General features: G+C 44.5%; 11 protein-coding genes across 11 annotated transcripts; 6 read left to right on the top strand and 5 right to left on the bottom strand.

The window, feature by feature from the left end:
- Positions 1–107: 107 nt before the first annotated feature.
- Positions 108–5,401, top strand: BDB00DRAFT_784840 (uncharacterized protein; the record flags this gene model as incomplete). The annotated part of the gene is made up of 10 exons (XM_053120495.1): positions 108–1,454; positions 1,648–1,735; positions 2,044–2,340; positions 2,429–2,491; positions 2,581–3,685; positions 3,768–3,957; positions 4,046–4,147; positions 4,223–4,291; positions 4,380–4,516; positions 4,597–5,401. 10 exons carry the CDS (start codon positions 108–110, stop codon positions 5,399–5,401), a joined length of 4,203 nt encoding a protein of 1,400 aa, XP_052983783.1.
- Positions 5,402–5,773: 372 nt separating this feature from the next.
- On the top strand, positions 5,774–7,190 carry BDB00DRAFT_881699 (uncharacterized protein; the record flags this gene model as incomplete). The annotated part of the gene is made up of 3 exons (XM_053128100.1): positions 5,774–5,928; positions 6,040–6,507; positions 6,614–7,190. The coding sequence occupies 3 exons, from the start codon at positions 5,774–5,776 to the stop codon at positions 7,188–7,190; spliced, it is 1,200 nt and encodes a 399-aa protein (XP_052983782.1).
- Positions 7,191–7,438: 248 nt separating this feature from the next.
- Positions 7,439–7,933, bottom strand: BDB00DRAFT_756528 (thaumatin; the record flags this gene model as incomplete). The annotated part of the gene is made up of 1 exon (XM_053118913.1): positions 7,439–7,933. A coding segment is annotated over one exon (495 nt), but the record flags the coding sequence as incomplete, so codon positions are not given.
- A 2,808-nt stretch (positions 7,934–10,741) lies between these two features.
- BDB00DRAFT_804882 (uncharacterized protein) lies at positions 10,742–12,220 on the bottom strand (the record flags this gene model as incomplete). The annotated part of the gene is made up of 4 exons (XM_053122143.1): positions 10,742–10,977; positions 11,062–11,441; positions 11,520–11,994; positions 12,081–12,220. Coding segments are annotated over 4 exons (1,225 nt in total), but the record flags the coding sequence as incomplete, so codon positions are not given.
- Positions 12,221–13,134: 914 nt separating this feature from the next.
- On the bottom strand, positions 13,135–15,734 carry BDB00DRAFT_881697 (trimethyllysine dioxygenase; the record flags this gene model as incomplete). Its single annotated transcript, XM_053128099.1, has 2 exons — positions 13,135–14,370; positions 15,708–15,734. 2 exons carry the CDS (start codon positions 15,732–15,734, stop codon positions 13,135–13,137), a joined length of 1,263 nt encoding a protein of 420 aa, XP_052983779.1.
- On the top strand, positions 15,438–16,783 carry BDB00DRAFT_627328 (uncharacterized protein). Its single transcript, XM_053118078.1, has 7 exons — positions 15,438–15,764; positions 15,845–15,950; positions 16,062–16,111; positions 16,211–16,222; positions 16,316–16,333; positions 16,424–16,501; positions 16,589–16,783. The coding sequence occupies exons 1-7, from the start codon at positions 15,700–15,702 to the stop codon at positions 16,749–16,751; spliced, it is 492 nt and encodes a 163-aa protein (XP_052983778.1). The 5' UTR covers positions 15,438–15,699; the 3' UTR covers positions 16,752–16,783.
- A 1,005-nt stretch (positions 16,784–17,788) lies between these two features.
- On the top strand, positions 17,789–18,521 carry BDB00DRAFT_784834 (uncharacterized protein; the record flags this gene model as incomplete). The annotated part of the gene is made up of 3 exons (XM_053120494.1): positions 17,789–17,979; positions 18,099–18,209; positions 18,374–18,521. The coding sequence occupies 3 exons, from the start codon at positions 17,789–17,791 to the stop codon at positions 18,519–18,521; spliced, it is 450 nt and encodes a 149-aa protein (XP_052983777.1).
- Positions 18,522–19,157: 636 nt separating this feature from the next.
- Positions 19,158–20,576, top strand: BDB00DRAFT_868544 (guanine nucleotide-binding protein subunit beta; the record flags this gene model as incomplete). Its single annotated transcript, XM_053126484.1, has 4 exons — positions 19,158–19,269; positions 19,366–19,843; positions 19,989–20,433; positions 20,565–20,576. The coding sequence occupies 4 exons, from the start codon at positions 19,158–19,160 to the stop codon at positions 20,574–20,576; spliced, it is 1,047 nt and encodes a 348-aa protein (XP_052983776.1).
- An 846-nt stretch (positions 20,577–21,422) lies between these two features.
- On the top strand, positions 21,423–22,317 carry BDB00DRAFT_627077 (uncharacterized protein). The gene has a single exon (XM_053118076.1). The coding sequence runs from the start codon at positions 21,692–21,694 to the stop codon at positions 22,223–22,225; it is 534 nt and encodes a 177-aa protein (XP_052983775.1). The 5' UTR covers positions 21,423–21,691; the 3' UTR covers positions 22,226–22,317.
- Positions 22,318–22,361: 44 nt separating this feature from the next.
- Positions 22,362–24,252, bottom strand: BDB00DRAFT_756552 (U4/U6-associated splicing factor PRP4; the record flags this gene model as incomplete). Its single annotated transcript, XM_053118914.1, has 7 exons — positions 22,362–22,571; positions 22,677–22,915; positions 23,028–23,296; positions 23,393–23,530; positions 23,609–23,753; positions 23,850–24,018; positions 24,091–24,252. The coding sequence occupies 7 exons, from the start codon at positions 24,250–24,252 to the stop codon at positions 22,362–22,364; spliced, it is 1,332 nt and encodes a 443-aa protein (XP_052983774.1).
- Positions 24,253–24,339: 87 nt separating this feature from the next.
- On the bottom strand, positions 24,340–25,983 carry BDB00DRAFT_627111 (uncharacterized protein). Its single transcript, XM_053118077.1, has 3 exons — positions 25,551–25,983; positions 24,499–25,465; positions 24,340–24,380 (listed from the first exon to the last, which is right to left on the bottom strand). Exons 1-2 carry the CDS (start codon positions 25,795–25,797, stop codon positions 24,822–24,824), a joined length of 891 nt encoding a protein of 296 aa, XP_052983773.1. The 5' UTR covers positions 25,798–25,983; the 3' UTR covers positions 24,340–24,380; positions 24,499–24,821.
- Positions 25,984–26,180: the final 197 nt, after the last annotated feature.

Raw genomic sequence — 26,180 nt, 5'->3', positions numbered from 1 at the left:
AAGCACCAGCAACTTTAAAAAACGAAAAAAAGAATTCCGAAGTTGAGGCAGTGACAACACGAGTCAGTCAGTGTATCCACGCAAAACACCTCCCTCACATATAACACATGTCTGCGCAAGCCTCGCCACTCTCTTCACCGCGCCAGACTCCCTTATCACCCAACAGCAACAGCCAAGATGACGGACAAACCCCTCACCTCTTGTCGCTCAAGGTGATGCGTCTATCGCGTCCGCTCATGGCGACCAGCGCTCCAGTCTACTACGAAGGGTCATCATACCCACCACTTGTTGAAGGTTTAGAATCGCTCAACATTTCAGATCTCACCGCATCACACCCCATTGAACTCCCCAACGACATCCAAATCCGCGACTTTGGCCTAAGCCAGCTACTTCAACTCCCTTCGTCATTTGGCAATATATATCTTGGCGAGACATTCAGCACACTTGTCAACATCAACAATGAAGGGCAGCAACAGCATCCGAACGGCGTTGCTGCACACCAGGTCAACGTCAAGGTTGAGTTACAAACATCATCACAGCGGTTCAACTTGAGCGACACAAACTATGAGCAACTCGACACCACATTGGCAGTGACAGTGTCGCATGAAATAAAGGAACTTGGAGTGCATATCCTGGTATGCACGGTACAATACATGACCGATGACGGACGACGGCGTCATTTTCGCAAATTCTACAAGTTCCAAGTGTCGAATCCGCTTGCAGTCAAAACCAAAGTGAACAACATGATTGATGGGCGCGTGTTTCTCGAAGCGCAGCTACAGAATGTTTCAGCGGGACCCATGTTTCTCGAACGCATGAAATTCGAGCCGTCGGAGCACTTTGACTTCCAAGACTTGAACACGATTGTTGTCGCCAGCAGTAACAATGACAGCAACATTGGTGACAGTACTAATGCAGCCAGTGAACTCGTGTTTGGCACCAACTTCATCCATCCGCAAGATGTACGTCAATATTTGTATATGCTGACGCCCAAGGATCCGCAGAATGACAGGATTGCTCGTACGACCAACGCACTGGGCAAATTGGATATAGTGTGGCGATCGGCGATGGGGGACCTCGGAAGATTGCAGACATCCCAGTTGACGCGTAAAGCACCTCTGCTGGATGACGTCGAAGTGCAGCCGTTCTGGTTGCAAAAGGGCCAGGCTGCCGACGTTGTTTTGGAGACACCGTTCCAGCTGGGCATCCGCGTCCGGAATCATTCGTCGCAGAACATGAAACTGGTGCTGTCAGCGGTCAAGACAAAGATGGGATCGGTCTTGTTGAGTGGGTTGAGCACACGCAATTTAGGCGAGGTTTCAGCCAACCAGTCGACAGAGACGCAGCTCGAGTTTTTCCCTTTAACGCCCGGTCTACAGAGAGTAGGCGGCTTGCGCGTGGTGGACTTGTTGACAGGATATACGAAGGACATTGACCATTTGTGTGATATGTACGTAAGGACACTCGCGTAGTGGATCCTTTCTCTTGGTTTCTTTCTCTCTGTAAAACGTCATACCCCCGTACCTGCCAGCCTACACAGAGCACAAATTTGTACATTGTATCATCATTACGTTGTTTCCCCGATATTCGGAAACCCTTCTTTATTGGTAAAACGCACCCACGATTTACACTAATTTAAATAAAGAGGCTTGCATGAATTTCCATAACCCTTGCAATAATTACTTGTTGTTCCCGTTCTTGTTTTTAGTAAACAATCTTTACGACTATGGCACAAGTAATGTCTAATCAGCAGCCTGCAGTGCAAACCGCTCAGGCGTACAATACTCAGCAACAACCAGCTCAACCGCAAGCTCAACAGTTTCAACCACAAACGCAGCCAATGCAGCAGCAGCAGCCAATGCAACAGCAACAGCCAATGCAGCAGCAACAGCCAATGCAGCAGCAACAGCAGCAAGAGTCACTAACTCCCGGACAACAGATCAAACAATCGCAGCAGCGACAGCAAGAACAACGTAGGCCTCATTATAGACCTTTTCTATATAAGCGCAAACTCTTAGAAATAACATGTTGTATGATCAATAGAGATGCAGGCTAAGCCAGAAACCATCGAGTTTTTTGAGTTGTACGAGGCGCTGCGTCAAGGCAAGATGCCAAACAACAACCAGCTGTCCCAAGTGCTCGATCGTCTTTTGGACATTCGTGCCATCAACGAACGTCAGCACATGATGTCGCCCGACGGCCAAAAGCTGTTGGCAGACTTCCGCGCACTTATCCAGACGCTGCAGACGGCGCTCCACGTCAAAAACCGTGATCAGCTGTTCCAATCGCTCTACTATCACTTGCACAATCTGAATTTGCGGCCTTCCGACGCGCAACGGGGTAAGAATCTCCCACAATCATTAGTGGTGTTCTTATCGCTTCCATACAACTGTTTATGCTAAGTACTTGTTGATTTCTATTGCCTCAGAACGCTTCCAGACGAACAAGACAGGGCAACAGCAGTTCTCTAGTAAAGAGGAAGCCAAAAAAGGTAGATTCTCCATACAGTTTGTTTTATCAGCCATAAGATAACAGTGTGTGTGTTTGTGTTATTCTTTTGACATTTATGCGCATTATTAGGCGGCAACGCATTTATCAAGATCGGCAAGCTTATTGTGACTAACGGCCATTTCCGCGACCAGTTGACAGAACTCATTTCCATCGCCCAAGAAGTTTTTGGTGATGCCACAAACAAGCTTAGCGGTCAACTGCAAGATACTACGCAAAAACTACAAGAAGGCACGCAAAAGATGAATCAGAAAGCACAACAGCTGAACGAGAAGACCGAAGACTGGAATGCCAAGGTCCAAGACCAGTCCAATCGGGATCCAAACGAAATTGTTGACGAGGCCGGTGCACATATCAACAAGATGCGCAATGCTCAGTCCAAGCAGGGCACATCTGGCACAAACAATGCTACAGACGATGTCTATGATGATGCGGTGGAGCAACAGGACTCCACCATGACACAAGATGACGTTCGGGAAAAGCTCCAATCCCACAAGCAAGAGTGGAAGAGCCAAATGAACGATCAAGTGAGCCAAACCCGTAACAAGCTCCAGCAACAGCAGCAAAGTGCTAAGCAATATGCTCGCGACAAGTTCCCGCCCGAAAAAGTGAACGAGATTGTCGATCGTCTCAAGACGGTACTTGCTGAAGTGCAATCCAACCCCGACTATCAGGACTCCATTGGTACCATCTTCAATCTTTTTGAGACCTGGGGCCATCGTGTTGGCGGCGTCGCTCAGTCATCTGCAGGCATGATGTCTCAGACAGCCCAAGAGTACGGCGCGGACCACAACTTGTCGGCTGCCCAAGATGAAATCAAGGCTATCATCGAGGACTGGGCACAAGGACGGTCATTGGATCCATTGATCCATGGTGTTGACATCCTCATCAAGGACGTCAAGAGCGACCCCGACTTGCGCCAGTGTTATGATCAGTCGACTCAATATCTTCGACGCTTGTTGCAAGAGCCTAATTATGTCAACAATGACCAGTCGACCGAGGATGGCAAGTATCTCATCAACCGTATGCGTGAGTTGACACGCGATCGCCACCGCGACCATACAGACTTTTTAATCAACGAAGCTAAGGCCTATATGAGCTCTCTTGAGGACGATCCAATGGCCCGTGAATTGGAGATGCGCTTCAAGCAGATCCATAACGACTTGTGGCTCGATGAGTAAGTTGATATATTGTTTGTTTTCCATCATACGCTGTAAAGAAAAGCCTTTTTATACTAATCGCTCCTGTGTTGCAACTAGAAACGGTAACACTGCCTTCAAGCCTCAGCTTTTGACAGACATGCGCTTGACCTTGCTTCCTGTCGCTTTGGAGTTTGTCAAGTTTTTGCCAATCCCAAGGATCGAATACTCTGACAAGCAGATTGACTTGGCTCTCGAGAATATCGTTTTGCCTGGCGATACTTTGTTGCCTGGAAATGTCGAGATGAATGTACAGTATCGCACTACGCTTACCATATAAATCACCGCATGGTTCAACTTACTAAACTCAATAACTTTGCCACTTTCACTTTTAATAGATGGACAACTATGTTAGATTCAGTCCCCACACTAATGTGACAAACGCCAATCAACAGTCCTTGTATATCAAAATGTCAGACATCCGAACGACCGTCAAGGATGTAAGTTTCTCGATGTCTAAAAGTCATATAACTGGCGTATTACAAAGTACACTAACCGTTCAAAATGGGGTGTAGGTTATATGGTACTTTAAGCGCAAGGTTGGCTTCCCTAAGCTTTCGGACCGTGGTGTTGCTACTGTTGTCGTAAGTATATTGTCTAGCGAGACTGTCTTATTAACAATTCATGCTTATTGTTTTTGAAAAAAAAATATATGTTTGGCTACTTTTCTAGGTCGGTGGCAGAAAGGGTCTCTCGGCAACTGCCAAAATCATCAGTGATTCTAACGACCCGGTCCACACTTTCCGTGTCGCTCAATGCAAATGCTACATTGATCAGATCAAGGTCAAAATCAATGGCAGCCGTCACGAGTAAGTTTTCAGCTAGTGAGAATGAATGGAACTCGACTTTTTTTTAAAAAGTATCTACCTTTTTGCTGTTTCTCTTCTAGTATTCTCTACAAGACAGTCAAGCCATTGATGGTCGCGATTCTCAGACGCCAAATTGCAAAGGCTATTGAGGCCAAGATCATCGAAACAGTCGAACAAGCCGACGGCAAACTTACTAGCAAAATGACCCGACAGTACCAAGAATCGATGATGAAGAACTCATCTATGCAAACCCTTGCATCCAACTACCAACCGCAGCAGCAAGGCATCACAAAGGCTACCGCACCAGTTCCTGGTCAGCACACAGCCGCTACTACTGCAGCAACTGGACGGATGCCTATGGCACAGCAGGAAATGAAGCGCCCCGGTCTGTTTGTTGCGCTCTTGACCATCATGAACCGCTCGCTCAAATCACAGATGGTTTCAGGTGTTCAGAATCAACGAGAAAAGCATCGAAAGAAAAAGTTGGAGAAGGAAAAGAAGAAGCAAGTACAACAACTTCAACAAGAAAGGGAGTCGTCAGGCAATGATCTTCAGCAGCAACAAGGAGGTCAACAGACAGCCACTAGCAGCAACAACGTCCCTACTACAACCGGTGGCAATGTTAGTACAGTCCCTGTCATTGTCGGATCAGACGGTCAAACCTATATGCAGCAAGAAGGCAAGATGATTCCCGTCAATATTGTCGGCGGAGCCACGGGTGGTGCTCCAAATGCACCAACAACGACGCAAGGAACGATGAACAGCGGCAGCGGCTTTTTTGGCAACAAGAACATGCAGGACTACGTAACTGCTGGTAACCAGGACACCACCACCCAGCAATATCAGCCTGGCATGATGGCATCCAACACGACGGGTAGAGCTTAAAAACCAAGCTTAGGTGATGCTTTTTCTACCCATTTTTTCTCTACAAATAATTTTGCGGTACCATTTATAATGTATATAAATAATGAGTTTTGTCAGTATTTAGTATTAATAATAATAATAATAATAAAAGCCTCAGGTTTTTTTTGCAACTATATTCCTTGAAACACCCAATAACGCCATTGCAGTACTCTAAACAAAGTCTTGCAACAAAATTTACCTTGGCATGACAGCGTTTTTGATCTGATTATTAATCAAAGGGACGCTACCTTGATTAATAATCGACGAAAGGCGCGCGGAGTAAAAGTGGTATATAAGGGGTCATCCATCCATCGTCCGCCGAATAAAGAGCTTCTCTTCGTTACTTATATAATCATGTCACCCATCCTTCCTCCTCAGGCACAAAACGTCAAGACCCGTCCTGGTGCTCCTCGTGACGCCGAAGCCGTCAAAGATGTACAACTATTCCAACCCTCAACCATCAGGTCTGTGACCATCCCCAACCGTATTGTCGTTGCTCCCATGTGCATGTAAGTCATTACTTGATCCTTTCTACTTATCCATGGCAACACCTTGCCTCATAGCATAATCATGTTGGAAAAGCAAAAGTCTTAGAAACTGACTACTGCTTACCATTCTAGGTACTCTTGCGAAGATGGTTTCTTGAACGACTTTCATCTGGCCCACTATTTTTCGTTCGCTTTCAAGGGTGCCGGTCTAGTCATCATTGAAGCTACCGCTGTCGAGCCCCAGGGTCGTATTTCTCCTGAAGACTCTGGCTTGTGGAGTGACGACCACATTGCTCCTTTGAAGCGTGTGGCTGATATGATCAAGGCACAGGGAAGTGTTCCCGGTATTCAGATCGCCCACGCTGGTCGCAAGGCCTCCATGGGCTCGCCATTTGTTGGTTACCGCATTATTCCCGAGGAAGAAAAGGGCTGGTCCAAGGATGTCCGTGGTCCTTCGGAATTGCCATTCGATGAGAAGCATTGCCAGCCCCATGCCCTGACCAAAGAGGCCATTCAAGACCTGGTTCAAAAGTTTGCAAATACTGCAGTTCGTGCTGATAAGGCCGGAATTGAAGTTCTGGAAATCCACAGTGCTCACGGGTAAATATTCAAGTGTAACCTTATAGAATCAGATTGGATTACGTGATCATGAGTATGAAGATGTGGAGTTGCTGACAGCAAATTCTACCCTTTTTTCTTCATATAGCTATTTGTTGCACAACTTCTTGTCTGGTAACTCCAACAAGCGCACTGATGAGTATGGTGGCTCGCTCGAGAACCGTATGCGCTTCCCTCTTGAAGTAGTCAAGGCTGTTCGTGCTGCCTGGCCGGAACACAAGCCGTTGTGGCTCCGCTTTTCATCGACCGATTTTAAGGAAATCGATCATATGGCAGAGGACAAAGACGGCTGGGACATATACCAAGCTATTGAGTATGCCAAGAAGCTCAAGGAGATTGGTGTTGATGTGATCGACTGCTCTGCCGGTGCCAACATTTCTGGTGTTCGTTACCCTACTGGTCCTCACTTCCAAGTTCCTTTTGCTGAAGCCGTTCGTCGCGAGGCTGATATCCACACTGGAGCTGTCGGTCTCATCACCGAGCCTGTTGCAGCCGAAAAGGTTTTGCAGGAAGGAAAGGCCGATTACATCTTGCTTGCTCGTGAATTCTTGCGTGACAGCGGTTGGGCATTGCGTGCTGCTCGCGAGTTGAATGTTCCTGTCGAGTGGCCCAATCAGTACAAGCGCGCTGACAACGAGCGTTGGGTTGGCAAGAACGGCAAATAAACATCTTTCAACACACTCATGTAAATATAATCATTACAGCTACATCATACTTTTTTAAATAAATGGAAGTTCATCATGTTCTTTTTTATAAACCTACTGTTGTGCACACGTCACATATATATATAATATATAAAATGTTGAACAAGCAGACCAGCTGCATTTTCAAGCTTAATTTCTTAAGACCTCTACAGATTTAAGGGTATATGGTAACTTCGAGGTCAAACAGAACTACGTATGAATCCTTAAGGTCAGAAAGTAACCGTGTATTTGTGGGCCTTGCAACCATAGGTATTCTTGGCATCATCGTAGGCATAGCTGTAAGCATCGGGGCAACCAGCCTTGAACTTGTCGGCATATTCACTGCCTTTGCACTTCTTGGGATCGTTGTAGTTGCCAGTGCAGCAGTATTCGTCCGTGCCAAATGCAGCACAGGCACTCTGGCAAGCATCACTCATAATTTGGAGTTCCTTGGGACACGATGGAAGAGACGAACAGGTAGGAGCACCACAGTTGTAACCATCGCCGTCTTTGCCATCGGGTTCGATGCTCTTGGGAATAGTGAAACCGTCGACGAACGAGATATCGTAAAACTCACTGTCTTCGTAGCTTTTGAACAAAAATTCGGCAAGAAACACAGCCGAGCCATATTGATCACAGTTGGCTTCACCATCACGGCAGCACCAGAAACGACCAGCCCAGTTAGGATCAAGCTTGTAGTCATACGATGAATTAGTGGAGAGATCGCGAAATCCCTTGTCGCCACCTTCTCCGTTATTCAGCTTGTAAATGTGCAAGTCATTGCTGCAGCTGTTCTAGAGTGTAACAGTGACAGCACCTGATGAAGAAGTCGAATTGGAAGAAGATGAGAAGGAACCAGTGGGAGTAGCCAAGCTAGCGCTAGCGATAGCAAGGAGATAGATAGTCTTGATAATGCTCAACATTATTATAGGAAAACGGAAGTGTAGATAGATGATTGTGATGATGAATAGCAATACCCCTATGCGCGTTCTTCCCTTTATGTTATTTAACTAACTTAAGTTTTGTACACCTATGTAACTGGAAAACTGTATATAGCGAATCAAAGGTGGCAGCGGCACTGAAACTTGTGAGTAAGTCTTTTGCTATTCGTTTAAATCCATGGTCATTAGTTGCAACTGATGAGACATACAGTATTATGTAAAGCTCCCCGTTTTTGGGATTAGTTGTATGACTGATGTTGTAGTGTCCTGCAATTGGTTACATACTAAAGCGTTCCGCTATCATATGAGAAGTCCTCTTTATCGCTTGCTTTACCTAAATCAACAACTTGAAGAATACATGAAAGGCTATCACTCTCATTAGAAACTAAATTACAGGAAAATAGTGGGAGTGTCCTGTTAAAGGAGCTGATAACTGAGATAGCACGCATGATTGGTCTGGATCGTCAAAGTTCAAAGACCTTCTGAAACAAAAGAAATTTTCTTTCGAATAAATTTCTCAGTGTACTCAAATTCAACTCATTACGTTTGGTAATGAAGGAAACTCTGTCCGAGAAGAGTGGTGCCAGGGAGAGAAAGAAGCGCGGATACATGTGACTATTTTGCTCCGCGTTTCCTTTATGCTCAGTGCCAGTCTCCAGGAACTTGAGTTTTTTATGCGAAGTTAGAAGCGAGCCTTTTCGTATTACATGCACAGTATTGGTGATAAGTACAATATTAGGGTGTATCACTTATAGTCTGAAGTATAAAGTATGTAAGGTTAGAAGATAGAGCATTAACCCATTTATGTAGCTAGCAACGACATAGGAACACAACACGACATGAGCGCTGCATTACAGGCACCCAAAAGATTATCTCAAAAGCATAAAAATCTGACGCCTTCTTTTGACTGTTTCTACCACACAGTCAAAAAACGGGGCAGGCTTTATACATATAAACAAGCTATATGAGACATACACGATTTAATTTAGCGCCAGGAAAAAAAGAAGGACAACGACCATCACTTAGCTGCAGCTCTTTTACTTTTATATCAACTCGAGACCGATGAGTCATTTATTCCACCGCCAAAGCAGCTATAACGTGTTCCATATGCCAGCGCAATCAAATCGCTCTATGCCGTAAATCTTGATCCGTCAGCTGAAGAGTTTAAGAGAACAATTATGATAGCTTGCCCACCGACAACTAAAACCGAGAGCGGTCTCATGTTTGGTTCATGCTAATTTTATGTGCATGTATCATACAAGTTTTAAAAGGGCCTTAAACCGGCAAGATGGACCGCGGCTGTCAATGATCCAGTTGTTGCCAAGGAGTACCTTTTCTCAAATCGTGATTCTTTATCATACATATTGATGTTTCAGAATTAACACATGCAACTTTGATTATGTGGCCAATTCTCCCGGTAATGCAACACGTAGTTTTATAAGTTACATTCACAAAGAAACATTCACAAAGATTCATTTGAGCGACGAGTTTGCTGGCATGCTAATCAGCCGTTTCATTATTGATTCCCAACATTCTTTTCCTATCAGCGCAAGGTACGCTATCATACGTTGAACATCATCCCCAACAACTTCCTAACTTGTATCATACTCTTAGTTTTGCAGGCAATGTGATGAGCTCTTTACTATCATTGTATTAGATCGTCAACCCTGAATTTTATCGGTCCATGTCACCAGTAAGAAGTAGGCAGTTGGCTGAAGAACCGTTCAATGTAATCAATGCTACGGAAGGCACTGCAGATGTTTTATATGAATCGATGGAGCGCCCTGCTCTTGATGCAATCACATATGTAGTTTCTTGAAAGTAGCTTACAATATTCAGAATTATAAACTTTACCTTATGCATCCTTTCTTGATTAAAAGGAGGAAAATCATTTGGTTTTTGATATTGTCAACGGGTCTCAACTTCGACGCAATCAGCAGCACCCACAACATATGGGTCCGAAGATACAACAGTGTAGTCAGTGCAATGCAATCTACAAAATTTACCCTTTTATGGAGCAACGATTTCTCATTTGGATCCCAACACATAAACGTGTACATGATGATGATATGCGCGTCTTTACAGAAATGGTAAAATCTGTCTTTGATCGAAAGTGCAAACTGATTGATGAGCAGAAGGCTCACGGTATATAGCAGTGCTAGAAGATCCCGAGCGAGATCTTTAAACAATAAAACGTTCGAATGAGAACAAGAAGAAGGTCGAGGATGGTTTGATTGACGAGGAATGGCTTGTTTGTGAATTCCACATTTTCCTTCTTCGTGAAGCAATTATTCGTAAGGGCTATAGTAATTACATAGCACGTAAATTTTCCACATTCTTTGTCTTCAGAACGAGTGACATATTTGCTTCCATGTCCACTGGGTGTAATACTACCTCCTTGGCTCTCTCGTTTGCCATCTGTTTCCTTGTCATGTATCCGGTACAGTATATATATAGCTTCCCTGTTGATGATGGATGATAATGATGATGCAACGCTACTTAAATCTGTGCATAGGATTGGGAGATACTAATACTGCGTAGAAAGCAGTTTACTTAATTTTAATGCTTGATGAACTGGTTAAGATAAAGGAGCTATTTTTATGGAATGCTGGAGTCTGTGCTGTCTTTGCATGCTGATTTCTGGTTTACACCACGCAACGTACGCTCTGCACGATCATATTGGTTAGGCCATTTGACTTTTACGCCAAGAGCTTGTGCAGCCATCAAAACCCACGAACTATCACGCAAGAATTCTCGGCCAATGAAAACCAAATCCGCTTGGTTGTATTGCAAGACTTGCTCTGCATCGGTAGGCTCTGTGATGATACCTTTTGTAGGGAGATGTTGTCAATAATATTACCAGCATGAAGTGGATTAAAACAATCCTCCCCTACCCCTTCAGCTTCACATACCGACTGATGCTGTATTGATCCGTGCTTCTTTTTTGATAGTCTCAGCAAACTTGACTTGATAGAGCGGTCCTGCGTGATAGTCTATGTTGGGTAAATTTCCGCCGCTGGAACAGTCGACCAAATCCACCCCAATTTCCTTGAGTTTTTTAGCGTACATTGACGTCTGCCATACGTCCCAGCCTTCGGGATCATGTCCTAGTGGATCGGGGTTTCCGTAATCAGTGGCTGAAACACGTACGAACAAGGGCTTGTGGTCAGGCCAGACAGCACGCACGGCTTTGGCAACTTCGAGAGGGAACCTCATACGGTTTTCAAGGGAGCCACCATACTCGTCCGTCCTCCTGTTCGAATGACCTGACAAAAAGTTGTGTAGCAAATATCTATGCAACACATGAATGAGCACACACAATTTTTTTCAGGGGGGGTTGGTGGTTGTGAAGAGCCAAGTTGTAATTTACCCATGCGCGCTGTGGATCTCCAGAATTTCAATGCCTGCTTTATCGGCTCTGATAGCTGCATCCGCGAACTTCTGTGTAATCTCAGCTATTTGCTCAACCGTAAAGCCTTTCGGGCGAGGGTGTTCCTCGTTGAATCTAACACCTTCAGAAGGTCCTCGAACATCATCTGGCCACCCGTTTTCTTCTTTTGGAACGATGCGATAACCCTTCCACGGCGAGCCCATGTCTGCTTTACGACCTGCATGAGCGATCTGCATGGCCGGTGTACTCCCTTGCGACTTGATAAAGTCAGCGATACGTTTGACAGGCGCGATATGGTCATCGCTCCAGATGCCGGAATCATCCGGTGAAATACGACCTTGAGGCTCCACGGCTGTCGCTTCAATGATCACGAGTCCTGCGCCTCGCAGTGCAAAAGAGCCCAAGTGAACTAGGTGAAAGTCGTTGAGGAATCCATCTTCACAGCTATACATGCCTACACACATATGATGATCGGTGCCAGTCGATTCAATCTGTCAGCAAATGAATACGATATTGATGTTCTTGTTTTTTTGACCTTACACATAGGCGAGACACCGATTCGATTGTGCAATGTTACGGATCTGTATGTCGTTGGCTTGAATAAGAGCACGTTATGTTTGTCATCAGCAGCAGAGCCGGGAGGCACGTCGTTGTTCTGACCTTGTGGTGGCACACTCATAGTTTGATAAAAAAAAATGGAATAAACGTGCTATTTCGTCGTAACGGAAAGATACAAATCATGCAGCGGGGTTGCAAATGTTGTGTACTTTGAAGCCTCTAGCCATGGAATATTCCGTTGACACGGGTTTCAGCAGTCGAGATGTATGTCTATAGTTTCTGTTTACTCACTACCTTGGATAGTGATTTTTCAAAAGTAGTCGAAGCGATCGATTTATGATTTGTTATCTATTGCTACGAGATTGGTAGATTGTGTTTCACAAGCTTATTGAGTGACATATCATAATTTCTTATGTACAATAGATATCATAGACCTCTATGAGTTGTTTCTCCAACGCGAAAACCCTTGCATGCGCCAGCTTCGATACAGGTATGACAAGTGAATGAGTAATACTGTTATTATGTATGGGACAAAGTCGGAGAACTGTTACTGTTTATCGACTCGCATAAGGAGTTCGTAGCCCTGGTACTTGAGCAGTTGAGTCAAACGTATGTTCCCAAGGATAAGGATTGCGTAAAGATTAAATTGATTGAGCAACTTAGTCGGCAACAACAGCAATGACAGCAGCGATTCGGATACTGGTAGCAGAGGCAGTAACACTTCTATCATCTCTACTATATCTCAAATACAAAAAAAACAAAAACAAAAGTGAAGTCCAACTCTTGATGATTGTTTAAAAAGTTGTGTTGTGTGACTAAATCTACATGGTGGATGGTGCAATGGCTGACTGTAATACGGGATTTAGTGGCGTGGAGGACTGGATGCTAGTTATAACATAGTACGTACATGTATAAAGTAGGATCCAATGACAATGAGGAAAAGAATTTTGTGTAGTGCATAATGGGCTCGTATTATAGTTTATTAGCAGTTATTGAGGAGTAGTTTAATAGTAATGTTATCTACTTTTTTTTGTCCTTACAAGAGTCTGTCCTTATCCTCAGATGTTAAGCGAAGCGTTCTAGCCTTGCTTTTATAATCATCCCAAGGGAAATAAGCGCCACAGATACGGCGATGGCCTGTGAACGCACTGCGTCCATGGAGCACACGCCAGTTATCAAACAAAACGACACGACCTGGTGCTAATGGTTCCCACAATTCGTTCTCTGGCTTCTTGAGCAAATCGTTCCACATGAACAAAGCATCATAGAACGCTTCGAGCTGGTTAGAGCTCAAATGGTCCATGGTTGAACGATCGTCATTATTGTATCGCACCTGATAAATCTCACCATCGGGACCATGGTTGAGAATGGGATAAGCACGTGGAGTTGGTACGATTAAGACATCTTCGTCGCCGGCCGAGTGAGTAGGGACCAGAGCGGATGACAAGGTGCGGTAAGCCTCGGGAGATTTTTCTTTGAGCTGCTTGGCGACATTGAATCCATCGACAAACAAGGAATCACCACCTTCACCGTTGAACTCAAGCTTGTGGAACATTTGCATACCAGAAGGCTCGGTGAAATAGGTATTGTCTGTATGCGCGCCTAATGCTAGTGTAGTATAGGCCGTGTCGGCATGAGCCAGATCAGCCGTGAACGACCACATGCCCTTTGAATAATGCGTCTCGCGCAAGAAAGAGACGCGTCTTGCCAATGCCTCGGTTGCTTCCACGGTGGTCGGTACACCGTCCACAAAGCCGATACCATATACTTCGAGATTGTTCAACCATTGACGCAATCCGTCGTCGGACTCCATGACAGCGTCGTGCTGGACTATTGGCAAGGGGTCAAGCGACTGAGCGTCCCACAGAACCGGTTTCTTGCCTTGTAATGGCTCGTTCGTGCGCAGAACCGGGCTATACGAGTGCGTGTGGAGCCAGTCCCACGCGTATTTGGAACGGTGCCCGTCTGGCCAGGTCACCTCGAGTCCCTCCAATGTGCTGTCAACCGCCGCGGGTGAAATGTCGCGCGGAATAGAGAACGTGTCTACCAGTCGCTGTCGAGTTGTGGCATGGTAGCATTGCTCGCAGTGGCAATGGTCACGCAGCCAGAAATGATGGAATACCGACGTCTTGCGCGCATTCCAGTCTAAAAAGACCTGCTTGTCGTTGGCAATACCGGCACGCTGTGGAACGTTGCCCGAACCAGCGAGCTGTTTACGTGCGTTGGGTTTATGTAGGCGAGCAGCTGTGGTGGAGAAGCAGCGTCTGCTCGTCTGAAGAATGAAAAGGCGGTTTATAAGCATATAGGGGTCAAGCGTATGCGTAGGGGTAAACAATGAAGAAGTACGAAGTCTAGGAATATAAAGAAAAAGTGTGGGGTTAAAGAAGTAGAAAAAAAAAGTCTCAGCGAGAGAAAAAATCGGATGATGACCAGTGGAAAAACAAAGCGCTTGCCGTTTTAGTCAGATGCACCTGATGAAAGCTTCCTGTTGCGGCTTAAATGCCTTGTGTCTTAAAAAAAGAACAAGTGACAGCTTTCACAAGGTGGGGTATGTAGTAAGAGGTACAGGAGCGGATGGAACAGTACCTCTTCTGTGTTACCGTCTCGCTTTCTTCATTGCAAGTTCGTATATCGCATCGAGTGCGGTATTCATGGTTCGGTAGTGTCAAGTGCCTGCTGCTACGCAATAACAAGCTCCGTCGCCGTACGTGTTCGCATTCGCAAGTCACGCTCTCTGATTGGCTGAATTTTTTCAGGCAAAAGAGCTAGGCTAGATGAGGAGCCACAGAGAGAGAGCAAAGACACCAGTTGTTTGTCCTTTTTAGTCGTTCCCTTCCTCTCTCAACAAAATCATGTCCTACTACGGTGATCGTGATCGCGACCGGAGCCGTCGTCCCTCGCGCAGACTCTATGTTGGTAAGTTAGATCTCAAACAGATCCAAAAGCTGCATTTATAGATTGACTCACGTATACTTGCTCTGTCCTTCCACTGTTGACTTTAGGAAATCTGAATCGCTATGTTCGAGAGCGTGATGTTGAGCGTCTCTTTGCCAAGCTTGGCAGAATCAATGATCTGGCTTTGATGGTAATTAGTGTGGGGACATGAGAAAGAGAAAGAGAAAGAGAAAGAGAAACTGTTTGCTCTCGTATAGTATATCTCATATCAGTCACCTTTCTATATTATGATATGATATGATATACAATTGTTACAGTCAAACTTTGCATTTATCGAATACGATGTAAGTTTCTCAAGAAAATTTGCGTATAAGTCTTGCGTGTGTGTCGTCGCCCTTTGTCATCTTGTATGATATTGACTTGTGTATGGTTCTGTAGGATGAACGGGGTTCGTTGCATTCTCTTTGTTAGATGGCGTATGGTGTTATAATGTTGATGTTTTTGGGTGATTTGATATGTGGCGGGGTGGACACAGCGCTTCGCTTTTCTCTTTTGCTTTCGGTGTCTTGCGCGTTTGTTTTAAGAATGAAGAAGAGAAAGCCTCTTATCGATGTTGCTGCCGCTTTGCTTCGCCTAAAGACACATACGGGTTTTGATTTGAGTGACACGATCCGATAACACAAAAAATACTCTATACGTTGTTTGCATGCAGACGCCGAAGACGCTGTTAGGAACCTCCATGGCACGCGTTTGGAAGGTGACCGCATTATCGTAAGTTTGTTTGCTTTCTCCATTGATAAAAACGTGCCGTAACTAACGACGTGCTCGTGTGTGTGTGTGTGTGTGTGTAGGTCGAATTTGCCAAAAATAAGCCACGTAGCTCACGAGGATTTGATCGCGATCGCCCCCGTCGCGGTGACCGATTTGCCGAACGTTGTTACAACTGCGGTGAAGTTGGTATGTCCTTGCCTATCGTCATCGATCGTTCATAGCTATTGTTTGCTATGCTGTTGCTTGGGAGCTGATTTTCTGATTTTCCTTGTTCGTCCTTTTTTTTTTTTCTAATAGGGCACATGTAAGTTGTTCTCGCTGCTCATTCTTATAGCTATATATTTAATGTAGTTGTTGGGAAAGAATCAGAGCATCGAACAGGGTCTGAATAGTATGCTGCGTTTACTAACACCATGTTTGTTTATGCGACTTTTGCATTGTACTAGCTCGAGAGAATGGTAAGTTTGTATGCGGGATCACAAAATGGAAGAGAACTGTGGAGTTCAGAGAGAAAAGTCTTGATTAACATCCGTTCTTTGTACTGTTCATAGCTCTTTGCCTAAAGGAAGGTGAGTTGAGCATCTTTTATTAATGTCATTATTAATACTATTTCCCTTGACAAGTTATATTAATTTCCTACTGCTCTTGCTATCTACTAGTGGTGAACGCGCCATGAGATTTGAAGAAAACCGCTGCTTTGAATGTGGTCAGCCAGGTCATATGGCCCGTGATTGCCCGTAAGTGTAGAATATGTAAGGGGAACGAAAGCTGCTATGGAATTTTTGTTTAATATGTCCCTTCTTTTCTTTTTCCCTACCCCTCAGTGACCGTGGCGGCAATGCTGCCAGCAGCGGAGGAAGAAGAGGACGTTCTCGTTCCCCTCGTTCGCGCAGTCCTGCCCGACACTCGAGAAGATACTCTGGTGAACGCGAAGACCGTAGCCGCTATGGCCCGGATGAAGATCGATATGATGACAATTTTAGATAATTTAGTTGCTCAACGATCAGTATCTTTTCTCTCACAAAAAAAAAAAAGAGTCTGTTGTTGTCACTCACTCATCAGCTTTAACTTTTGTGTTTATACTCTCACCCACTCTCCTGCGCATGCCATATCTTCTTTTTTTTTTTTTATAAAAAAAAGGATTCAACAAGAAAAACAAACCCCATCTTCTATGCTGTAATGATACTTTTACTGGATTTGCAGTAGTTTGCTGTCCCAACAGATGATAGTGCAATGCATCCTCTATTCTGTAAAAGGAGTATATGCTGCTACATGTTAGCGGAGCCATGCATATCCTGTACGTGTGTTGATTTCGAGCGAGTACTCAGAACTTCTCTTTTGACAAGGTCTTTCAGCCTGTGACCAAGATGGACGCCTTGCGAAATGATAAACAAAATTCATATTTGACATCTCATCCATAATCATGATTTTTGAGGACAAAACTAATCCTAGCCAATTTTTTTACATGGATATATGCTTTACTACAGCTGCTGATGAACTCGATTTGGAGAATAAAAACCTTAAGCCCTGTCTGTACCTTTCATTTGAAAGATACTGTACCATCATCAAGACGCAAGCAGAAAAAAGCAACCCGAATATGGACGCGTGCGCACACCAATACTACGACAGGCGCCGTCGACAACCAGACATGGTTTTATGCCTTAAATTAGGTTGAGACAAAATAAAGGCATGACGGCACACTTGCTCCGTTCTTATCATCATCAACCTTCTAAAGGAGAAGTTTGTGCCCGGTTGTCTCTGGATTTATAATTTGCATAAGCTTAGCATCTCTCTCATCTGCATAATAAACGCGTTGGATTCATTAATATATTGTATATATCGCTTCTCTTGATATAAATCAACCGTGCACCAAAGAAAGGGAAAGGGGGGGTGGGAACATTTACTATGGATGACTTTCGTCTTTGCTTCAAGGTGCGCTATCATCCTTTATGACATAATGGTACGGGCTATCGAGTCGGACCAAACAAAAAAAAAGGTTGTGTGATTCCGACAAGCTTTCTTTTATGCCGCTCAAACTACTTTGGGTACCTGCGCTTGCCCTTCTTTTCGTCTACTTGTACACTACTACCACTACCACAACTATTACAGCTCATTCAACCACCTCCTCTGTTGAGACATTTCCAATGACGAATTCACAGTTCCAACTCATTCTTCGTCAAGGCATCACTGGTGGATTCGCGGGCCCTACTGTCCGGTACGTCGTTGATAGAGAAGCCAAGAAGATAAAGAAGCCCAAGGAAAGGAGTGTGTGGGAACGTAATCTTTAAAGATCTGAGTTGTTTTTTTTTTCCACTCGATGGCGTGTCAATGCAGTAAAGTGATTGAAATCAAAGGCGACAGCAGCTCCGGAGCAACGCTTCTCCATGCCAACCTGCAACCTGGCACCAAAAACGACTATGTGACTCAATCGGGCGTTGTGCCCACGTAAGCCCTAACCTCCCCAGAACAACGAAGCATGTTTCCCTCGGGGAACCCACCCCTTCTCTTTCCTTACTCCACCTTTCTCCCGAAGAGGAGAGAGAAGGTATCTTTAATCTTCTTGAATGTGATCCACGGCACTAATACATACATGCATATGATTACAACAGTGAGAATATATCGCTCTTATTGTCAACTGTAAAAGAAGAACTTCAGAGCTTGCCTACGGAGGATCCAGTTGGAAGCGAAGATATCTATGGGTTAGACACGTCGATCCTGTTCTTTGCAGACGGCTTTCAATGGGGCAACGGTATGTAAACGTGAGAAGAAAAGTTCCCGTCTCTTTCTCTTTCTCTCCTAATGCTTCATAATTGATGCCACGGGTTTCTTTTTTCTAACCATTGTATATGCTATTTATGGGGCTGAAGGTGGACGGGAAGGATGCACGGGTGGAACTTCCACGCAGCAGACAACTCCAGAGCAAAGAAAGACATTTGCGGCACTGGTTGATTTAATCAGTGCATTCGGTGTTCAGTACGCTACAACTGCAGAGTAACAACAACATTTAATAGCTCTAAAAAATAAAGAAACAAGCTGTCGATTCTTTTAAGCATCGCTACTAGCTACTAGTGGATGGAACAGTGCCCAGTAGCCTCATTTCTGACAGTAATCAGAGCGATTTCTTGCTGTGACAGTATCTCTTTCTATCTCCTTCAGAGGCAACCTAGCGTGAGTGTGTCGCGAGGTTGTAAACCATGGCCCACACACGCACACGTTCACATACATCGCTTCCCCCTATTCTACTTTAGCTCGAAAGTCTTTTTTTCTTACTCGGTATCCTCTTTCTTCGTTCCCCTTATTTCTCCAGTTCTTTTGCTTTCTCCTCAATCTCACACACATATACACACACACGTACTCAATCTAAATACATAACACATTTCGTTTTGCCTCACAATGATGAATGGCGACAGTGAAATTGCTGGGCGAATTGCGGCTGCTCGAAGAGAAGCCGAGGCGCTCAAAGAGCGTATCAAGCAGCGCAAGGAAGCTTTGGGAGACACTACGTGTACGCTATTTCTTATTGTCTTGTGTTGTCTCGAAGAAGTATTTACAGTGCGCAACAATGAAAATTAAAAAAGATATATGCCTACAAATCAATTAGTGCAAGAAATGGCCAAAGAAGTCGAAGCACTGCCGCGTATCGTCATGAAAGCACGTAGAACGTTAAAGGGCCATCTGGCAAAAATCTATTCGATGCACTGGGCAACAGATAAGCGACACTTGGTCTCGGCTTCGCAGGACGGCAAATTGATTGTATGGGACGCCTACTCGACCAACAAGGTCCACGCAATTCCTCTGCGATCGAGCTGGGTCATGACCTGCGCATTTGCTCCTTCGGGCAACTTTGTTGCTTGCGGTGGTTTGGACAACATTTGCTCGATTTATAATCTTCGAACTCGCGACGGACCTGTTCGGCCGGCCCGAGAATTGTCTGCGCACACAGGTTATTTGAGCTGCTGCCGCTTTATCAACGACCGCCAGATCTTGACAGCGTCGGGCGATATGACGTGTATGTTGTGGGATATCGATGCCGGTGTCAAGACCGAAGAGTTTTCAGATCATGCTGGCGATGTGATGAGGTATGTTCTCCTCCAAAATACAATGTGGCTCATCTTTGTGTAGTGTGGGGCGAACTACATGTGGGTTTCTGTCAATAGCAGTAGTAGCAGTAGTAGTAATAAGCTCATTACAATTCTTCTTTTGGACAAAACAATATGTAATTAGCTTGTCGCTCGGACCCAGTCCAAATGTTTTCATAACAGGAGCTTGTGACACGACATCCAAGGTGTGGGATATTCGAACGAAACGCTGTGTGCAGACGTTTGTAGGACATGAATCTGACGTCAATGCTGTTCAATTCTTCCCCAACGGCGATGCATTCGCTACTGGATCCGACGACGCCAGCTGTCGGTTGTTTGATTTGCGCGCCGACACGGAACTTTGCACCTATTCGCATGAATCCATTCTCTGTGGTATCACATCCATCGGCTTTTCAGTGTCTGGCCGTCTCTTATTTGGCGGCTATGATGATTATAACTGCAATGTGTGGGATACGCTCAAGGGTGAACGCGTGGGTGTACTGTCTGCACATGAGAACCGGGTGTCGTGCTTGGGCGTTGCCACCGATGGCATGGCGCTCTGCACTGGCAGTTGGGACTCCACGCTGAAGGTAAATGTTGCAGTACTATGTAGTATGATGGTGATGGTGGTGGTAATTAGCATGCTTAACTTACATTCTTTGTTGTTGTTGTTGCTTCACGGATCCATTCTCCCTAACGGAAAATGATTATTTATTACCAGGTTTGGGCGTAACTTCACAGTGTTTGTCATTGCGTATCATCCGGCTTCCTCAACCGATGTTTGAGGCTCATCTTGCTTATGAAAACAGCTTAATGAGCCTATTCTGTATTTTTTTTGCTCCCTTTTAGTTTCTTTGGCTGTGGCCATTTCCATTTATTATCATCATTCCTCATCCTTACATAATATAATCTCTTTCTGATGCTTTCGCCAGTTCCTTTTTCATTATTCATCGTTTTCCATCCTTTTCTTTACGTACACCGCACAGCATATATTCTTTTCATTGGTCACTCTCTATACGTTTTGAGGTCAAAAAGTAAACTTTCCCTTTTAGTCCAGTTTTAAGCTCAAAGAAGAACAATGGTTCTCCTGCCTGATTGTTTGCGTGTGCCAACAACAAAACGAACCTTAGTTAAGTAATGAGGGGATCATTTGGAACCTGCAGAAAAACGGATTGTATGCCTGATCTTGTTGCCGGTCCCCAACTACAATGCATAGATACTATATGTGTGCCATACACAGAGCATATAGCACGCACACGCCCTAGATGGTGTAATAATACATACTGTGGCCTCTTCTTTCACACCACGTAACACGTGCAGCTAGCAGTTGATTGTTCGGTTCCAACCGGCCATCACCAGCATTATCATTGTTTTTTAATTCCAAGTCCATCAGTCAGTACGAGCAGGTCCGATAGAAGATGGTCACTGGATAATGAGTTAATGCCGTGCTGCAGCACACCTGACTTGTATGAAGGGACTTTGTTCCCTATCTTAGTTGAGAGGGGTGTTGGAGGCAGAGCGCGTGCAAAATCTTCAGGGTGAAATCTAACGAGGGGGTGGGGAGACAAGGGAAAGAAGGGGTGGGGTAGAGGGAATATAGGTAGTGGGTGTCTGATCTGAAGGCTGTTGATTTGTGGAGCACAGCAGGCTCCGCGCATGAAAGATTCGAGTATCTCTGCTGTAAATTGTCCATCATACGCTTTTCGCAGCAGCTGAAAGATTCTGGAACCCTGTAGTATATAAAAGCAAACTCGGCGATAATTGTCTTTTCCACTAACTCTTTCTCTCCTCTTTCTCATTCTTTTGTTCCGTTCTCCCAACCTTCCTCATAACAACACAGACTTAACGATGATGATGTTAGCCAGCCGAGCACCACAATTCGCCACCGAAATATATCCTCATTCATCACCGAGCACAAACCTTGCTGCCGACGATTTTTACCATACCTTACAATCGATTCTTGATGAAGAAGAAGAAGAAGACGAGTTTGACGACGAGATCAACCTATCCATTCATAACCGTAACAGATGCAGTAATAAACACAGTAATACCAGTAACAACAGCAGCAGTAACCATTCAGTGACCAGATCCCTCCATGATGCCATCGCTACTACGATCGCCTGTCGAATCGATAAATCTCCGGTGTGGCACAATCGAGGGGTCAAATGTACTGCGTCCATCATCAACGCTGTCGATACCTCCTATGGTGACTCCTGGATTAAGGGATCTGCAAGCATTGCCGCAACCAGAAATTTGCGGTCGGTAGCTGCTAGCAGTAGTAGCAGCACTAGCAGCACTAGCAGTAGTAGTAGCAATAGTGCCTCGGCGACTCGAAGGAGATCGAGCATCCAACTCTCTACCATCACCGAAGAAGAAGAATGAACAACTTACTGCTTTTTTTCTCTTCTGTAATTTTTTCTTTGTTTTGAAAATAAAATTGTTTTAATAACCTTTTTTTTTATTTTTGATATGATTCTTTTTCATCCAAACCGGCAAAACGCACACATAAAATGACATATTAGATCTTGCCAGTGATAAATGGATGGGCTAGGGCTTCCTTGGGTGTCATGCGCTTATCCGGGCTTAACATCAAACACTTGTCCAGAAAATCAATAAACGCCAAAAGGAGCCGACCTTCTTCTTCCGTCACGCCGGCCGAGGAGGCGGCCATAATCCGACCCTTGATGTCACGGGTGGGCTTGACAAGCGTCATTTTCTTGACGAATTCCTGTTCCGAATGTACGTGTATTATATATATGCTCCAATTAGTATTCTCTCCTTTCTTGCTTTTTGTTTAAATACATATATTGGTGCAAGTAAAAGCAGTTTTTACCTTGTTTGACAGTCGGTCAATCTCGACAGAGATAAAGTTATTATCTTCGTCAAAGTGCTGCGATCCGAATTGGCCTTTGCGAACCAACTTGTTCGAAAATCGACCCTTGACCTCCATAATGTGTTTCAGCATTTGATTATTGCTTCTACCAGGGAACAAAATCTTTCCAGTGAACATCTCGTAGAGGGTACATGCTGCAGACCAAACGTCGATTGCATAGTCATACGATAATCCCATGACTAAGATATTACATGTTAAAAATGTGATGGAATGAGTACATGTTTCTTCTTCTTCGTGTGAATCGTTTATCGTGCATGAACGTGAGATACGATTTGGATGACGATGACTTACTGATTTCAGGGGCACGATAGAAACGCGATACCAGGTAGGGAGTTATTTCATTGTCGCTGGCATCAGATGCCGAACCCAGATCGCATAGCTTGAGTATATTCTTCGACTCCGATACTAGAACGTTGTCAGGTTTGATATCGGCATGCAGAATGTTGCAGCGCTTCAACAAAGATAGACTCAAGAACAGCTGCTGAGCATAAACTCTCACCGCCTTTATACTGATACCGACGTCTTTGCCATACTTTTTCAGTACATCGCGTAGATTCATACTAAAGAATAAAAGAAAAGGTTACTTCCCCGCCGATCCTAACATGTAGGTTGTACGTGGTCCACTTCCTCTCCTCTGACTTGGTTTTAATAGATACCTGAGACTTTCGAACACCAAACAAAGATGGTTACGATACTCAAAGTGGCGCAAGAGCCTAATAACATGCTTCTTATTCTCGGGATCCGTTTCCATCAGCTTTTTCAGAAATCCGAGTTCCTTGATCCCTGCTTTGTACCTGTTGATTAAAAAAGAAAAAATTAGGCACTTGCACCATCCTTGTTTACAGCCGCTTGTAAAAAAGGATTTTACTTACATGGTCTCGTTGTTGCGGATGATCTTAATCGCCACTTCTTCGTTCGTCTGCAGATCCTTGGCTTTAACTACAGCACTAAACACGCCGCGACCCAAATTGGACATTGTCTGATAACGGTTATCTAACACTTCGCCAATACGCACATCTGCAAGATTATCCAAAAAGACATTAATAAATCGTACCATTTAGATATTGCGATATCTACAGCGAAAACCCGAGCAATCGTAAGATAAACACTTACTGTAATACCCTTCTGAATCATCCCAGTTATCTAATAAGCTTGGATTGTTGTTGATAGGCACGTTCGCAGCCGTGTTTACAAGTAATGCCTTAGGATCATGAATATCCTCCGTCGAAAACATGTCGAAATCGTCTGCAAACATGTCAATTTCTTTCTTGGGTTGCTGCTGCTGACCGTTCTCTAATTTTTCCGTGTAGTCTGTGGCAGCCATATCTGCTTGACTTGTAACACCCTCAGTGACAGACTCTTGATGATCTTTGCTTTTCAACAACTCCTCCTTGTCGCTAGTCACTTGATCACCAGCACCTTGATGACGATGAGACAGTCGACGACCATCATCTGCAATGCGGTCTTTTGAAGGATCATAATCGGCTGCAGACACAGCATTGGGTGAGTCACTCATAGTAGTATTCCCATCTTGACTCATGGATGATACATCATTCTTCTTATCGCTAGATGACTCGGCAGCCATTCCTACCGTAGATTCCCCATTGTTGCTGCTTTTTGTGAGCTCCACTGATGGTATCTCGCCTATATAGAACATGGTGTTTTTTTACAGTGAGCATTTTTAATGAGTGTTGTTAATGCATTCCCGCACCATCCCTTTTAGACACACTATCAATGGTTATATGCACAAAACGACTCTTACCTTGATCAGGCGTACTGGGGGTTGAAGTGCTTGCTTTGCTGCTAGTACTTGCTTTGTGACGCTCCAAGATCATCCGACGTCGTTTACGCCGCTCTTCAATAAGTCGCTGTTCTTCAAGCTCCTTTTCATGTTCATCTTTGATCTCGAAATCAACTGCTTGGTTATTCTCTTCTATATCTTTCTCATCCTTGGATTCTGACGGCAGGGTTGTACCCTTTTCTGGACTTTTTTGCCTGGTAAAAATACCATCGCAAAAATAACATATTAGTAATAATTACCAAGACCATGAATGACAAAATAAACCAATAATAACTATAAATGACTTACCGCTTTCTATCATTTTGGCTACTCGATGCAGTAGTAGCAGGCTTTGCAGCTTCATCACGCTTGTCCTGTACTGGTCGTTCACCTGCATGACGTGATCTTGAAGAGCTGGAATCACGTCCACCGTCATCGTGTGATGGTCTGCTCCGGCTATGCGATGACGGTCTCGGACTACGGCTATCTTGTCTTCTTCTCTCATCACGAGAGTATCTATCCGAGTATCTGTCGCGCTCATACCGCAATCGCTTATCGCGCGAGCTTGAATGGTTTGAAGATCGATGATAATCCTCTGGCGAAAAGCTCCTTCGGTAATCGCGGTCGCGCTCATGCCTTGATCGGGAACGATGTCTGGGATCAGAACGATACCTGGAGTCAGAACGATATCTTGAATCCGAGGGAGGCCTAGAATCAGGACGGTGTTTGGATTCAGATCGTCGTCTACTGGATGATGACGACGACAGTGGTGAGGTATGATCACGACTGCTCGATCGTCGTCTTGTGCGGCGTGCTAAGCGTTCATATTCTTCAAATGGGTCATCGTCGCCTGGAACCTCGCCTGGACGAGTTCTTTTACGAGGCGTTGGCGAACGGCTCCGTTTGTCGCTGGTGCTCCCTTCTTCGCCGTTAACAGAAAGGGCGTTCACTATAGAGAGCAATCAATAAAAAACCAACAGCATCATTGTCAATAAACTGAATGACAGAAATGTGTCCATATCGAAAATACTTACAGCCGCTTTTTCCCTTCAAAGAAATCTCGTCCGATTTGGAGTAACTGTTCGTTTTATTATCCTTGTTTTCCTTTACAATTTGAACATCCTCAATGTTGTCTTTCACGGAAGAAGAACCACTAGATGCAGGCTCGACCGTAGAACTTGACGACTTGGTTGTGGATGCAGCTTGCGACTCGTCATTTATTTCGCCTTCTTCGACATCAGAAAGTCGATCAGTCGTTGGTTTGCTAGAATCAAATGACATGGAAAAAAAAGCAAAGCAAAAAAGAGTTATGCGATGAGAAACAGTTGAATGACTTCCGGGACTGTATGGGAATGTGTTATATAAATGCGTTTTAAAAAAACCTCTTTTGATTTCGAAAAAAAAGGGTTGGGGTTTTTTGAGTGGTTTTTGTGTGTGATGTGGACGCAAAAAGCGAGTTTAAAGAAGTCAATCAAGCACTAGTTTTGGCCGGTCGACTGCGGACATTTATATACTACATAGACATCGCAAATTGAAACATAGACATCGATATTCGAAATGCTCACAATACTGTTGACCATGCTGTAAGATAACTGAACGTATTGTATGCTGTTACTAATAGAGAGCTAATGGTAAAGGAGATATAGTGGATATTTATTATAAAT

The sequence above is a fragment of the Zychaea mexicana genome (genome assembly GCF_025766255.1).
Source record: "Zychaea mexicana strain RSA 1403 chromosome Unknown BDB00scaffold_9, whole genome shotgun sequence".
NCBI lineage: Eukaryota > Fungi > Mucoromycota > Mucoromycetes > Mucorales > Lichtheimiaceae > Zychaea > Zychaea mexicana.
The sequence above is the reverse complement of the archived record's forward strand: the minus strand, read 5'-3'. Positions and strand labels throughout refer to the sequence as shown.

Bases quoted from the DNA above. Each gene is read 5' to 3' on its own strand.
- BDB00DRAFT_627328 (XM_053118078.1), top strand. From the start codon at position 15,700: ATGCAGACGCCGAAGACGCTGTTAGGAACCTCCATGGCACGCGTTTGG. The intron at 15,951-16,061 runs GTATGTCCTTGC...TTTTTCTAATAG, and splicing joins TTACAACTGCGGTGAAGTTG to GGCACATGTAAGTTGTTCTC. The intron at 16,502-16,588 runs GTAAGTGTAGAA...CCTACCCCTCAG, and splicing joins CATATGGCCCGTGATTGCCC to TGACCGTGGCGGCAATGCTG.
- BDB00DRAFT_627077 (XM_053118076.1), top strand. From the start codon at position 21,692: ATGATGATGTTAGCCAGCCGAGCACCACAATTCGCCACCGAAATATAT.
- BDB00DRAFT_627111 (XM_053118077.1), bottom strand. From the start codon at position 25,797: ATGTCATTTGATTCTAGCAAACCAACGACTGATCGACTTTCTGATGTC. The intron at 25,466-25,550 runs GTAAGTATTTTC...TGCTCTCTATAG, and splicing joins TTTGAAGGGAAAAAGCGGCT to TGAACGCCCTTTCTGTTAAC.